The 12,260-nt window shown below is 45.1% G+C and overlaps 1 protein-coding gene across 1 annotated transcript; it reads right to left on the bottom strand.

Moving 5' to 3' along the window:
• Positions 1–8,405: 8,405 nt before the first annotated feature.
• On the bottom strand, positions 8,406–9,888 carry LOC130592251 (tropomyosin-1, isoforms 33/34-like). Its single transcript, XM_057396460.1, has 2 exons — positions 9,248–9,888; positions 8,406–8,427 (listed from the first exon to the last, which is right to left on the bottom strand). The coding sequence occupies exons 1-2, from the start codon at positions 9,886–9,888 to the stop codon at positions 8,406–8,408; spliced, it is 663 nt and encodes a 220-aa protein (XP_057252443.1).
• Positions 9,889–12,260: the final 2,372 nt, after the last annotated feature.

Below are 12,260 nucleotides of genomic sequence, written 5' to 3'. Positions count from 1 at the left end.
GCTGCACTATATATTATAGCCAAGGACAGATCCTTACGATGTATTATAGTAAGAACCTCACATGGCATACACTGCTCATTTACACTGCAGTGCTGATGTGAAATAATGTACATCAAGTTCACATAGCAAATGTGTTGTGTCAATATTTTCAGTACACTGTGACATCTTGTCCTGGGTTCAGCAGTAGCAGTCATGTTTTTTCCTTTGTGGTAGCTGGTGCAGTGCTGTGTTTTGACTTCCAGCCTGAGAACGGTGTTGGTGAAGCCGATGTTTTCGGTTGTTGCTAAGTGATGTTTACCCTGACCAAGGACTTTGTGAGGCTCATGCTCTGCCAGGGAGGAGGGGAAGCTGTGAGGAAGCAGAGATGGGGCGCCTGACCCGGGCTAGCCAGGGAGGTATTCCATACCACAGCACGTCATGCCCGGGGTGGGGGGTAACTGGGAGTCACCCGGAAGGACACGGGCTTCCGGGTGGGACTCGTTTCTTGGCCGGTGGTATCGTATTCTCTTCCCTTGTTATTTTCCCTTATCATTGTTGTAGTTGATGGTAGTGGTGGTGATTTGTGTTGTACATTGGTTGCTGGACTGTTCTTGTCTCAACCCGTGGGGGTTGCACTCTTTCGATCCTCCTCCCCATTCCTCCGGGAGTGGGGAAGGGGAGAGCCCCGGTGCGGGGGGGGGTGGGACAGACCTCAATTGTTGTCAGCTCGGCACCACTCACTGGGAGTGAGTGAACAAGTTGCCTGACTGGGTTTAAACCATGACACATCTTTTTACTTAAATTTTTTGCAGAGCATTTAGCAAGAAGGCATCATGCAAGACAGATGTAAAAGAACAAAACCATATACAGCGTCACATGCACACATCACAAATGCAGTAGTCACACTGAGAGAATCCTACAAAATTAAAGTTTCAGCTATTGTCATACATACTGTACAACTTTCAAGCATAAGGAATGACAAAGCCCTTAGGAAAATAATCCTAGTAGAATAATTATTACTTGTAATAATTAGCTATAAAATTAGTTATAATAAATGGTAATATTAATTGCTAGTAGCATCTCTTCATATTATGTTAGCAAAAGCACAGACTTCATATGACCCTATTGGCTCACACAATTATATTCTGCACTTCTTCCTACTTGATGTCAACATTTATCATGATTTCAACACCTGATTATACAAAACAAATAGACAACATGCAGTGGTTAATAGCTTTGCCTGCTTCATTTTTTATCTAAACCTAAGGATACAAGGGGGGCGGTTGCAATGTTCTGAGCAGAGCCCAGAACAGATTTGTAGAGCTTGCCCTCATTGCCGCAGGACCAGGGCCACCCCAGCCCCTCCACTACCTCCTTTGCAGAGCCAAAGACCCATCCTGGAGTGGTGGAATGGAGGGGTGTGTTCCCTTCCTCATGTTTTGTTGCTACTAGCATGAAGGTTGCTTCCCATACAGCACAAACCCAAGCATCGAGACACTGAACCGCTTGTGGAGATGTGACCAGTGGAAGAGCTTTTCTGGTGGGATGAAATACATGAAATGAATTTCCTAGATTCATGATTTCCTCCCTCCCATCAGATCAGGCAGCTCTCAAGTACAGCAGGCACCTGTTCTCTGGCTGTTTTGCTGAGCACCCTCAGGCATGTGCAGTCAGGCAGACTTGGCTCAAGCTCCTTCACTGAGTTCATACCATTAACTGAGCATCAGACGTACAGACAAGCTGCTGTTTGGAGAAATTCAATGAATACAGAAGCCAAAATTAAAGAGAAAAATACTTTTCTCCATGATCTGACCAGATTGGTGTGATTTAATTTAATGCTTTACTGTGCTCGTTTCCATGTTTCTGAATTGTACTTTCAAGTGAAGATTACATCATCAATTACAATCCATTTAGCTCATTCATAAAATTCATTTAAGGGTCATATCCTGCATGGTGAGCAGGGAGACCTGGAAGCCAGCTCTGACAAGGACAGGCAGAGCTTTCCCACAGGATATTCACCTTGTGCAGAATCAAGTCAGCTCCTTCTGGTGGCATGGGCAGCAGTCTGGAGGAACAAGTGCCTTTAAAACTGGGGCAGTGGCAAACTAGGACAGGGAGAGTTTTGCCAAGCACTCTGCAATAAGCTGCTGCTACTGCTAAGACAAATGCATATCTGCTTCTGTGCTGGTAGACAATATCACAGCCAAAAGAAACACTTAAGAAGGGAGAAAACTGGGACCAGACCCCACAAATGCTCTGTGTCTTCTGGCTGGGGTCACCAAAAGTGACTGGATTGCTAGGGTGGCTTTCTATAGTTAGATGCTAATGCACATGCTAAGCAGTGACCTGACCTCTAGGAAAATGGGTTTGCAGTCCTTGTCTTCAGCATATGAAAAGTACTTTCCCAAGAACAAACTTCTGCTCCTGGGTATTTTCCATCAGTGCTCAGTAGAAGAGATATCAATTGCCATGTTCCAAACCTGAGAAAAGCCTCATGTTTCAAACCTTAGCCCTGCACAGGACTTTACTGCCAAGCCTTCCAGCCAGAGGAATTTAAAGCTGGTCATATTATTAGAGCAAGTTGCAGGGGAAAATTAAACCAGCTTGTTAAGTTAGTAAGAGTAGCCTGTTCCAGACTCATTTTCATCTAGGTCAGAAAATTTATGAACTTAATGTGTTGACATTCATGATGAATAGACCTAATGCTAAAAAACACATTGGCTGAAATTACTCAGCAATAAACAAACAGTAAAAAACAACATCCAGGGGTCAATGACAACTCATGTGACTGCACGAAGAGCTGCAGTGACAGCTAAGGTCTGTTCCCCAGGGCTCACGCCCACTCTGGTATAGCCCAAGGAGGGATCCTGCACCAAACCACACCCATTCAGGCTGCAGGGGATGACCCCAGTGGCGCCCACTCCACAGCACCACAAGGACACAGTACACCAGGTAGCCCTCTCCTGCAGGCACCAGGCAGTGAGATCAGCCCACACTATGCCCCATCTCCTGTACCACAAGCCTGCAGAAAGACTTTCTGAGGCTCTCTAAATTCTCTAGGGGATGTCAGATAGCACCCACCACACTCAGGAGAAAGGCTCCCATAGGGATGATGCTCATCAGTGCAGGCAGATGGGCAGGGGGAGGACAGCTTGGGAACCAAAGCGAATCCAACCAGGACACAAGACCCCCTCCTGCCCTGTGTGTTCCTGCCAAGGGACACACAGAACCCTGCAGGAACCTACCTGCCAGACACAGCTGCACTTCCCACCTCAGCTACAGGTACCACACTGCCCATGTACCGCAACAGGATGGCAATTTCCTTACATTTCCCTAAAAGCAAAGGTGTCTTCGTCCTGAATTAAGAGTCTTAGGTGCCAATTGTCTGTATTCAGATAGCTCTAGTTTAATCAACAATGTAGGTTTCCTTCTGCCTGCATGTGTGTGGTTGGTTTGTTACCTCCCACAAATGTGAATTGTACAATTTATTCTAGTTAGTAACTGTCTCAGTGCCTTGACCACAGATACATGAGAGAATGAATTTATAATGAGGAAAGGTGCAGGGCACAGTTATTTGCTTAAACGGGATTGAAATTAGGGTTGGAGTGTACATTGAATCATCCCAATTTATCCCTGAAGAGAAGGAGGAACAGCAAATGTCTTGGCACCTGCAAACAAACTGTATCTTTCCCACCGTCTCTCTCAAAGAGCACTCCTTCCATTTGAGAGCAGCCTCACACAAACACTGGCACTGATATCAGAGAATTAAATGAAATAAAGGGAAAAGCTATTGATGTGGACTATTGTACAAGGGGGTTAGGTGAATTGTACAGGGGGGTTGTACAAGGGGGTATTTCTTAAGTTACATAGCTTGATTAACAGATATATCGCTCAGCAAATACCTATCGTGCAGTACCAGAACATAACCTCCTAATAAGGAAAACAGTTACTTAAGTTTCAGCAAAAACCATTTGGACATAGACCAGACTCATCCAAGCTCCTAAAGAGCATGCGTGAGGACCAAGGGTGAAAAGTTCAGGCCCGAGGAAGACTCGTTTACTTCATCTGAAGACCCCTGCCCACGACCACCAGGAGGCACTGTGCATGTGCAAAGGACCTTTGAGCTCATTATAATACGAAGCTGGGATAGGACATAAATATGTATAGACGTATTGTGTAACCTAATGCATATGTAGTACTTTAGAGGATAAATGTAGAGGAAAACGAAACTGAGGTGTGCATGACTTTGGAGGAGTATCCCCCATGCACCTTCAGCTGAATAAATGCATACCTACTTTACAACTTTAACGAGTTGTGGAGTCTATTCCGATATCACTATAGTCAATAGATTTCTCTCTAGCTCTATCTACATGATGAGGACTGGCTATGCTTACAGAAATGTAGATGGTAATGTTACAGACTAAGCAAAAAAGCTTTACAGATACAAAAAGCTTTCAGCTTTCTATAGTAGAGTCTGCTAAATTAAAAAGTGTGTGGAAGCTAAGGTGGGTGTTTGGGGTGTGGGCATATTCCCTGCACAGGAAAAAAAGGTAAAAAAATCAAAACTGCAACAGCAAAACACAAAAAAACAACAACAAACAAACAGTCTTGGGGAAATCAGGCATCAGAGGTTTAATAGACACACATGCACCTCCAGAACCAGAGCTGTTCAAGAAAACATCTCCAGCCAGTTAATGGCTGCAAACATGTGCCCCCTCCCCACCCCAGGTAAATTAATATTTTTGTTGCTGTTTTTCTCCAGATATGAAAAGGTTTTGTACTTGCGCCTAGATCTCTGGTGTGGGGTGTCTCACACGCACAGAAACCTCATGTACGGTGTGGCAGAGAAGAGTTACAAAAACTACTGAAATGCAACTGGCAGATACCTGGAAGAAACTCCATCCTGTTTCTACTGTCATAAAGAGCAAAGCAGTGACTTTAAGCTGCATAAGCTCAAACTCTGACCGTCTAAAAGAGTAAATATTGTCAATAAGCTGGTCATAATTAGGCAATGTAAATTTGGGGGGGTTAAAAATTATTGTTTTCATAAACAACACAAAAAGTTTTAAAGCTCAGACCAGCTTCACTTCCCAAACCCGTACCATCCTAGATACCCCCAAATACTGAAAATCCCTTGCCCCTCCGCAAATCCATTTAGTTTTGGCATGTCCCTTTTCCAGGCCGAGAGCTGCAGTTCTCTGCCCAGACAGAACCACAGCCTGGGCAACTCTGGTGTCTCCAACAGGAGAGTGCCAGAACAAGGCACCCCAGATACACATTCACATTTTATTATTTTTTTTGTTTGTCAAGGCTTTTCTATTATTTTAATTCTGGTCAATAAGGCAAAAAAAATCAGGATAAAACAATTTTCTGACCCCAGATAATCATAGAATCATACAATAGTTAGGATTGGAAAGGACCTTAAGATCATCAAGTTCCAACCCCCCTGCCATGGGCAGGGACACCTCACACTAAACCATATCACCCAAGGCCTCATCCAACCTGGTCTTGAACACTGCCAGGGATGGAGCATTCACAACCTCCCTGGGCAACCTATTCCAGTGCCACACCACCCTAACAGGAAAGAATTTCCTCCTTATATCCAATCTAAACTTCTCCTATTTAAGTTTTAACCCATTGCCCCTTGTCCTATCACTACAGTCCCTAATGAAGAGTCCCTCCCCAGCATCCCTATAGGCCCCCTATAACCTGGACTGCTGTCTGAAAGAGTATCTTCAGCTCATCTCACCCTTGTATAAACAAACAAAAATGGAGAAGTGATTGGTTTGAATGAAAATTCAGTAACTGCTCCCTCCCATCTTTAGCCAGAATTACTTGTGAAATTGAACTCCACTTCCTCCATCTCATATTCAGTTTGGCACATGAAAGTACAAGTACTAAGAGTTATGATAGTACCAACCTCAGTTCCCCATCAACACCAAATCATCTGTCTGTATTTAAAATAGGAGTTCAATGTCTTCTGTTGAAACATGGAAACTCCACCTCAGTCATAGAGCATCTGAGTATAAAACTAATCTTCTGAGTAGTAAATATTAGACTGACATACAGCAGTAACTGTATGATTTCAAACAATTCACTTTAGAGTTTGGGTTCCTGGATTTCTAGGAGCTGACTGTTAAAGACACATCAGGCTGTATCTTTGGATTTTCCAAGAACATAACCATGGTCCTAGACCTCCTGGCTACCTGACATCAGAAAGGTTGCAACATCTACCCTGCAGTCACTGTACATAGGCTTAAGAGTGACTCCATGTTAATTCAGTTCTTTGGCTGGAATTAAGACACTGGATCTGATTTGATTTTTTTTTTTTTTTACTGTGTTACTTTCAATCAAAAAAAAACATTTTCCAGTGGGTGGTGCCTAACAAAATATGAAGCAGAGGTGTGAGCACAAAGGAAAGAGACATTATAAATGCACAGAAATACACCGTGTCAACACATACCAGCTTCCCAATACATACAAAATTATTTATAGATAGAGTCTACCACCTGGGTTAAGCTATTATTAAAATCAAGCAGAAAAAAAATAGGAGAGGGAGGGAAAAGATGAAAAAACACTACAGCAAGAATCATTAAAGCTCATCAAAAGTGCATTAGAGAACACCTGATAAGATACTCTGAACTTTAATGATCCTTACGCTATACCATATTAATGCAGATGTTATCTAAACTCATGGAAACAAAATTTTCCATTCACACATTTCCCTAAAACAGGCGTTGGGAAAGAAACCTCTCTCAAAACTATGAGTTGCCAGCACTTTTTTTTCTGTCTCCAGAAGCAAATAAATAAAATAATGCCTCTGAATCTGTGTGTGTTGTTGATTACAAACCTCAAACAAGTACTCTGACTTTGGGATGCTTGTTGGCATTCACTGACAACATGTTACAGTTAAAATGGATGATGGTAAACCAATATTAATAAAAAGGCTGTGATTGCGTTGGCTTAAATTGGACTACTATTGCTACTAAGATCAATTTTACCGGCAGCCTTAAACCCTTGCAATTTCCCCCCTTTCTGTTACAAGGGAGACACATGAATGACAGAATTGATAGTGTGACTGTTATAAGGTGCTAAGTTCCAGGTTATGGCAAGAACAGCTTAGTTGTCTGAACTGAACTGAAATGGAGGTAAAAAAAAATAATTCTAGGCATTGCTTAAGTCCTATGTTCCTCCTTTACAGAGACTGCAAATCATGTCAAGTTCTGCATAAATAGGTTTTGTGGGGGTATTAGAGGGTGAATTACTGTCATCTAGGTGCTAGTGATTAGTAAAGCAAGGACTATCAAACCCATTTTGCCAAAATCCAATGTGAACTGCTGCTCTCAAAGAAAGGTCACCCAGTCAAGAACACTTCATAACAGAAGTGATGAAACAAAACAAAAAAAAAAACCTCAAAAACACACATAAATTCTTACAAAGGAGTGGTTTAGAAATACAAGTCACCCCTAAAGACCATTCCCTTATTGCTATTTGAAAGCTGAAAAGAAATCTTCCTAAACAAGGAGCTGAAAAGGTTTGCAGCTTCTAGAAATAAGGGAAGCAGGAATTATTTTTAGTGCAGCTGAGAGGCCAGGCATATTTCAGGCAATCTTGCAGAGCCTGCTTCTATACCATGTGGGACATACAAACCCACAAACTACGAAAGAACCCAAATCAGTATTGTTTTTTTTTAACTGACATCTATTATCCCTCATCTGAGAAAATTTACACGTGTATCCAGAAGCTCAATAAACTAAGCTCAGAGCTAAAACTCTAGGATTAACTCTTTCTGCATCAGAAGAAATGCCATCTTTTAAGTTAACAAACTGCTAATATATTCTATTTTATATTCAGTGCTGAGACAAGAGGGGCACAAAATCACAAAACGGAATATATAAACCTTTAGAATCAGTTTTGAGTAATGTTAAGTTTGATGGCATTGTAACAGTAGCAATGGAAAATTACTGAGTTGCATGATACACATCCAAAATCTGGAAAAACTAGTAAAATACTAAAATGAGCTGTGCTGTCGTCCCAGCAATACCAGAGAGGAACAGATGATGGTAACATGCTGGGGCTTGTCCTATGCCTACAGAGTGTCTTTGGAAAAAGATGTCTCTGGATCTGATGGCACAGCCACAGAAAATGCAGCTATTCAACTCCCCAAGCACAGCAGCTACACCAACCCCAACAACAGACACTGTAGCCACTCCAACCCCAGTAATAGATGCTGCAGCTAAACCAAAGGACCAATCCGTGACAATATCAGTTGCCCCTATAAGCAAGGGGAAAAGCATACGAGAGCCACAAAGAGCAACTTGTGCAGTGAAGAAAGAAGACACAATACACATACTACAGGGGACAGCATCTGAAAAAGAGTTATTAATACAGGAATCAGAGGAAAAGGAAGAAGAAGAGGTAAGTTCTCAATCCCAGACCTCAACCGAGCTGTGGAATATGCAAAAAACATTTCAGCCGTCATCCAGGGGAGCACATCGTCACCTGGTTGCTCCTATGCTGGAACAATGGGGCCGATGGTCACAAAGTAGAAGGTAGGGAAGCCAAGCAGCTGGGATCACTTGCTAGGGAAGGGGGAATCAACAATGTGATTGCAAAAGAGAAACCAGACCTCAGCCTTTGGAGGTGGTTCTTGGCAGCTGTGAAGGAAAGGTTTTCCTACAAGGATGATGTTATGTGTCCCTCAGACAAGGGGACCACGTTAGAGAGAGACCTCCAATACCTGAGGGAGTCACATAATCTAGAGATGATCTATCATAAGCCAGATGCCAGGAATGCACCCATAAATCCATATGAAGTCAAATGTACATGACTCGTGGCGGAATCTTACATGGAGTGTGCCACCATCATATGCCCACTCATTGGCATCAGTGACCTGGAGTGAGGCAGCACCACAAAACTGGTGAGTCATCAACTTGAGAGATCAAAGACAATCTCACCCCTTCCATTATTTCAGCTGTGGAAAAACTCCTGTCCCAGGAGGACAAAAAATTGAAAGAAGATGACGTTGGGAACTCCATACAGGTGCCTTCCATCTCCGACACTTCCAAAGCACTGGAGGGGCTCAGTGGACTAGATGCTTGCTCATACTGTCCCACACACCCTGCCACTCATCACTGTCCAGCCTTGGGGAAAACCTCTTGGTCCTCCTATATTGTTGTCTAACCCTAGACAAGACCCAAACCCTACTCTCCTTAACTTTCGAGATCAGACAAAACGGTCATGGGTAAAACACACTGTGTATGTGTGCCCCATCACAATCAGCAGGCAGGTCCCAAGGGTACCCAAAGGCCATTCAAAACCTTCAGAACTCTCAAATGATGCTGCTGTACTTGTCACTGGGGCTGGTGTAGCTGCTGTGCTTGCTGGCTCTCTCACCACCAGCTTCTCTTTTTCTGAGTCCAGATCTTCCTCCTCTGACTTGCTGGGAAATGCTGCATGGTCTCCAGCATCCTCCGCTTGTCCCGGGTACCCGAGGCTGGACCCAGAGGCTCCCAAAGGTGGTATCTTGCTCTCTGCATCCTCCTGGGGCTCGGGCTCGCAGGGCTCGGTGGGCGGCTGTCGGGGGATGCTCTCGGGCGCCGTGGGGCTGGGCTCGGCTGCGGGGCCCGGTTCTTCCGCCACCTCCTCCCGCTGCTCGGCAGCCGCCTTCTTCCCCTCCTCGACCGCCCCGACCTCCTCCAGCGTCAGCCGCTCCCTCCCGGCCTCCGGCCCCGCTCCCGCCGCCGCTTGGTCACCGGGGCCGCTCTCCCGGGACACTTCGGCTGACGCCAGCTCCCGGGGCCGCTCCCCCTCGGCTCCCTGCAGCCTCATGAAGACGGAGGCGAGGACGAGGGCCAGGACGGTGAAGAGCAGCGGGACGGCCAGGTACAAGCCCACAGCCACGTCCATCCCGCCGTGCTGCTGGAGCCCGCCTGTATTACAAGTCATTACCGTAAAGCACAGTGAAACAAGGACCTTAGCCCAAGGCCCCCATCTGATAAACACTAACACAGCAAATACCAGCTCTAAGTAAGGTATGACATGCTGAAACTATGAGATCAAAAGCAACAACTTTGAGAGCCAATAAATCAGCATTGTGAGGAGCGGCTATTAATCTGAAACAATAAATACTTATCACAAATACGATTAGACACACAGTGGTCAGATCTGTAGTTATCTCAACCCTTCCTGCCCCAAGTTGGGTGCCAAAAAGAACTGTTGTGGTTTAAGCCAAGTGGTTTGGAGAAACAAATGTGTGAACTGCAGAATAACAGTCAAGGATGATCCTCCCAAGAAAGTTGCTGCTCCAGTCTTTGGTGAGCAGCTTCCCATATGGAGTTGAAGAGCTCGTTTTACTCCAAATCCTGTGATAAGGAATTCTAATCCCTTTCTACAAGACCTAGGTGTACAATCTTATGATCACTATTAGAGGGGCCTTGCCTCCAGCCAGGTGGAGGTGGAGGAGAGAGACAATTGGGTTTATTGGATTGTATGGATCAGACAGCCTGGCACATCAGTCCCACAGCAGTATAAGGCTCTAGTAGAATCTGGTGCACAGTGTACCCTGATGTCATCAAGCTATCAAGGGGTGGAACCCATTTGCATTCCTGGAGTGACAGGAGGTTCCCAAGAGATGACTGTACTGGAGGCTGAAATCAGCCTGACTGGGAAGGAGTAGCAAAAGCACCCTAATGTGACTGGTCCAAAGGCTCCATTCATCCTTGGCATAGACTATCCTTCTGCTGTGGGGTTGCTGAAGGTCACAGTTTGTTTTTACTTGTAGGGATGTCAGGACACTTGGAATTGACTGCCCCAGGATCAAGCTCCAGAACACCTGCAATACATTGATGATATTATCATGTGGGGAGATACAGCAGAAGTAGTTCTGGAGAAAGGGAGGAAAATAATTCAAATCCTGCCGAAGGCCAGTTTTGCCATAAAATGGAGTAAGGTCAAGGGACCTGCACAGAGAATTCAATTTATGGGGATAAAATGGCATGATGGATGTCACCATATCCCCACAGATGTAATCAGCAAGATAACAGCAGTGTCTCCACCAACTAATAAGAAAGAAACACAAGCTTTGTGTTTGGGGTGTTTTTGGGTGTTGTGGGGTTCTGGAAAATGCACATCCCAAATTACAGTCTGATTGGAAGCTCTCTCTATCACATGACCCAGAAGAAGAATGATTTCAAATAAGGCCCTGAGAAACAGCAAGCCTTTGAACAAATTAAATGAGAGACAGTTCATGTAGTAGCCCTTGGACCAGTCCAGAACAGGCAAGATGTAAAAAATGTGCTTTACACCACAGCCGGGGAGAATGGTCCTACCTGGAGCCTCTGGCAGAAAACTCCAGAAGAGACTCAAGGTCGACCCCTTGGCTTTTGGGGTCAGGGATACAGAGGATCTGAGGCCAGCTATACCCCAAATGAAAAAGAGATACTGGCAGCCTATGAAGGGGTTCAAGCTGCTTCAGAAGTGACCTGCACTAGTGACAAAATGTTTAAACATCAAGGTTTAAGTGGCTGAACAGCAGACCTCTAGTTTTCTAAATTTCCAGATAGTCACAAATCCTGCTAAAATAAAAGGCACTGAAGGAAAGCTGAGCCCCCTTCATGGCATTTAGAGTTAAACAGGGTGTGGATGCCTGAAGTCCTGAACTTTGAAAATTCTGGGCTACCTATTTGCAATTGCAGGCACATTTCCTGAGCAAATTGTGTTGTGACGACTGAACCTTGGCAAATGTCACTTGAGCAGGGTGCAGACAGCAGAAGAAGAGCCGTTGTTCCTGGGCCCCAGAGGGAGGAGGCACCACCAAGGCAGATGGGGACTGCGCTAATGTGGCACCTCCCCAGGGCAGCCCCCAGTGCATGGCCTCCCGCAGGCTGCCACTCTCCCTGGGGACAACCCAGGGATGGGGATCTGCAGAACCACCTGCCTCCCCGAGGTGCCACAGGGTCCACCCCACACTGCATGGCATGTCACATGGTGCCACGTGCCACCCCAAAAAACATGGCATGTGGTGCTGTGTGCGCCACACTGGACAGACTGGTGGGGAGGTGGCAGAGGGGTTCCTGCATGTGCCACCTCAGATGGTCTAGCTGAAGGGGTGCCATAGGTGACACTCTCCTTGGCTCAGTGAGGCTGAATGCAGCTAATCTGTTTGCATGTCCTGCGATGAAGATGCAGTGCACAGAGACAGAATGAGCTTCTGTGATTTCGCGACAACAATAAGAACCTCCAGACCTTTTCTCCTGCTAGTGTTACTAACAACCTCCATA

The sequence above is a fragment of the Pezoporus wallicus genome, unplaced genomic scaffold (assembly GCF_028554395.1).
Source record: "Pezoporus wallicus isolate ANWC-B61680 ecotype Strahan unplaced genomic scaffold, APGP_CSIRO_Pwel_v1 contig_8366, whole genome shotgun sequence".
Classification (NCBI taxonomy): domain Eukaryota; kingdom Metazoa; phylum Chordata; class Aves; order Psittaciformes; family Psittacidae; genus Pezoporus; species Pezoporus wallicus.
Note: the sequence above shows the minus strand (reverse complement) of the source record. Positions and strands in the feature narration are given on the sequence as shown.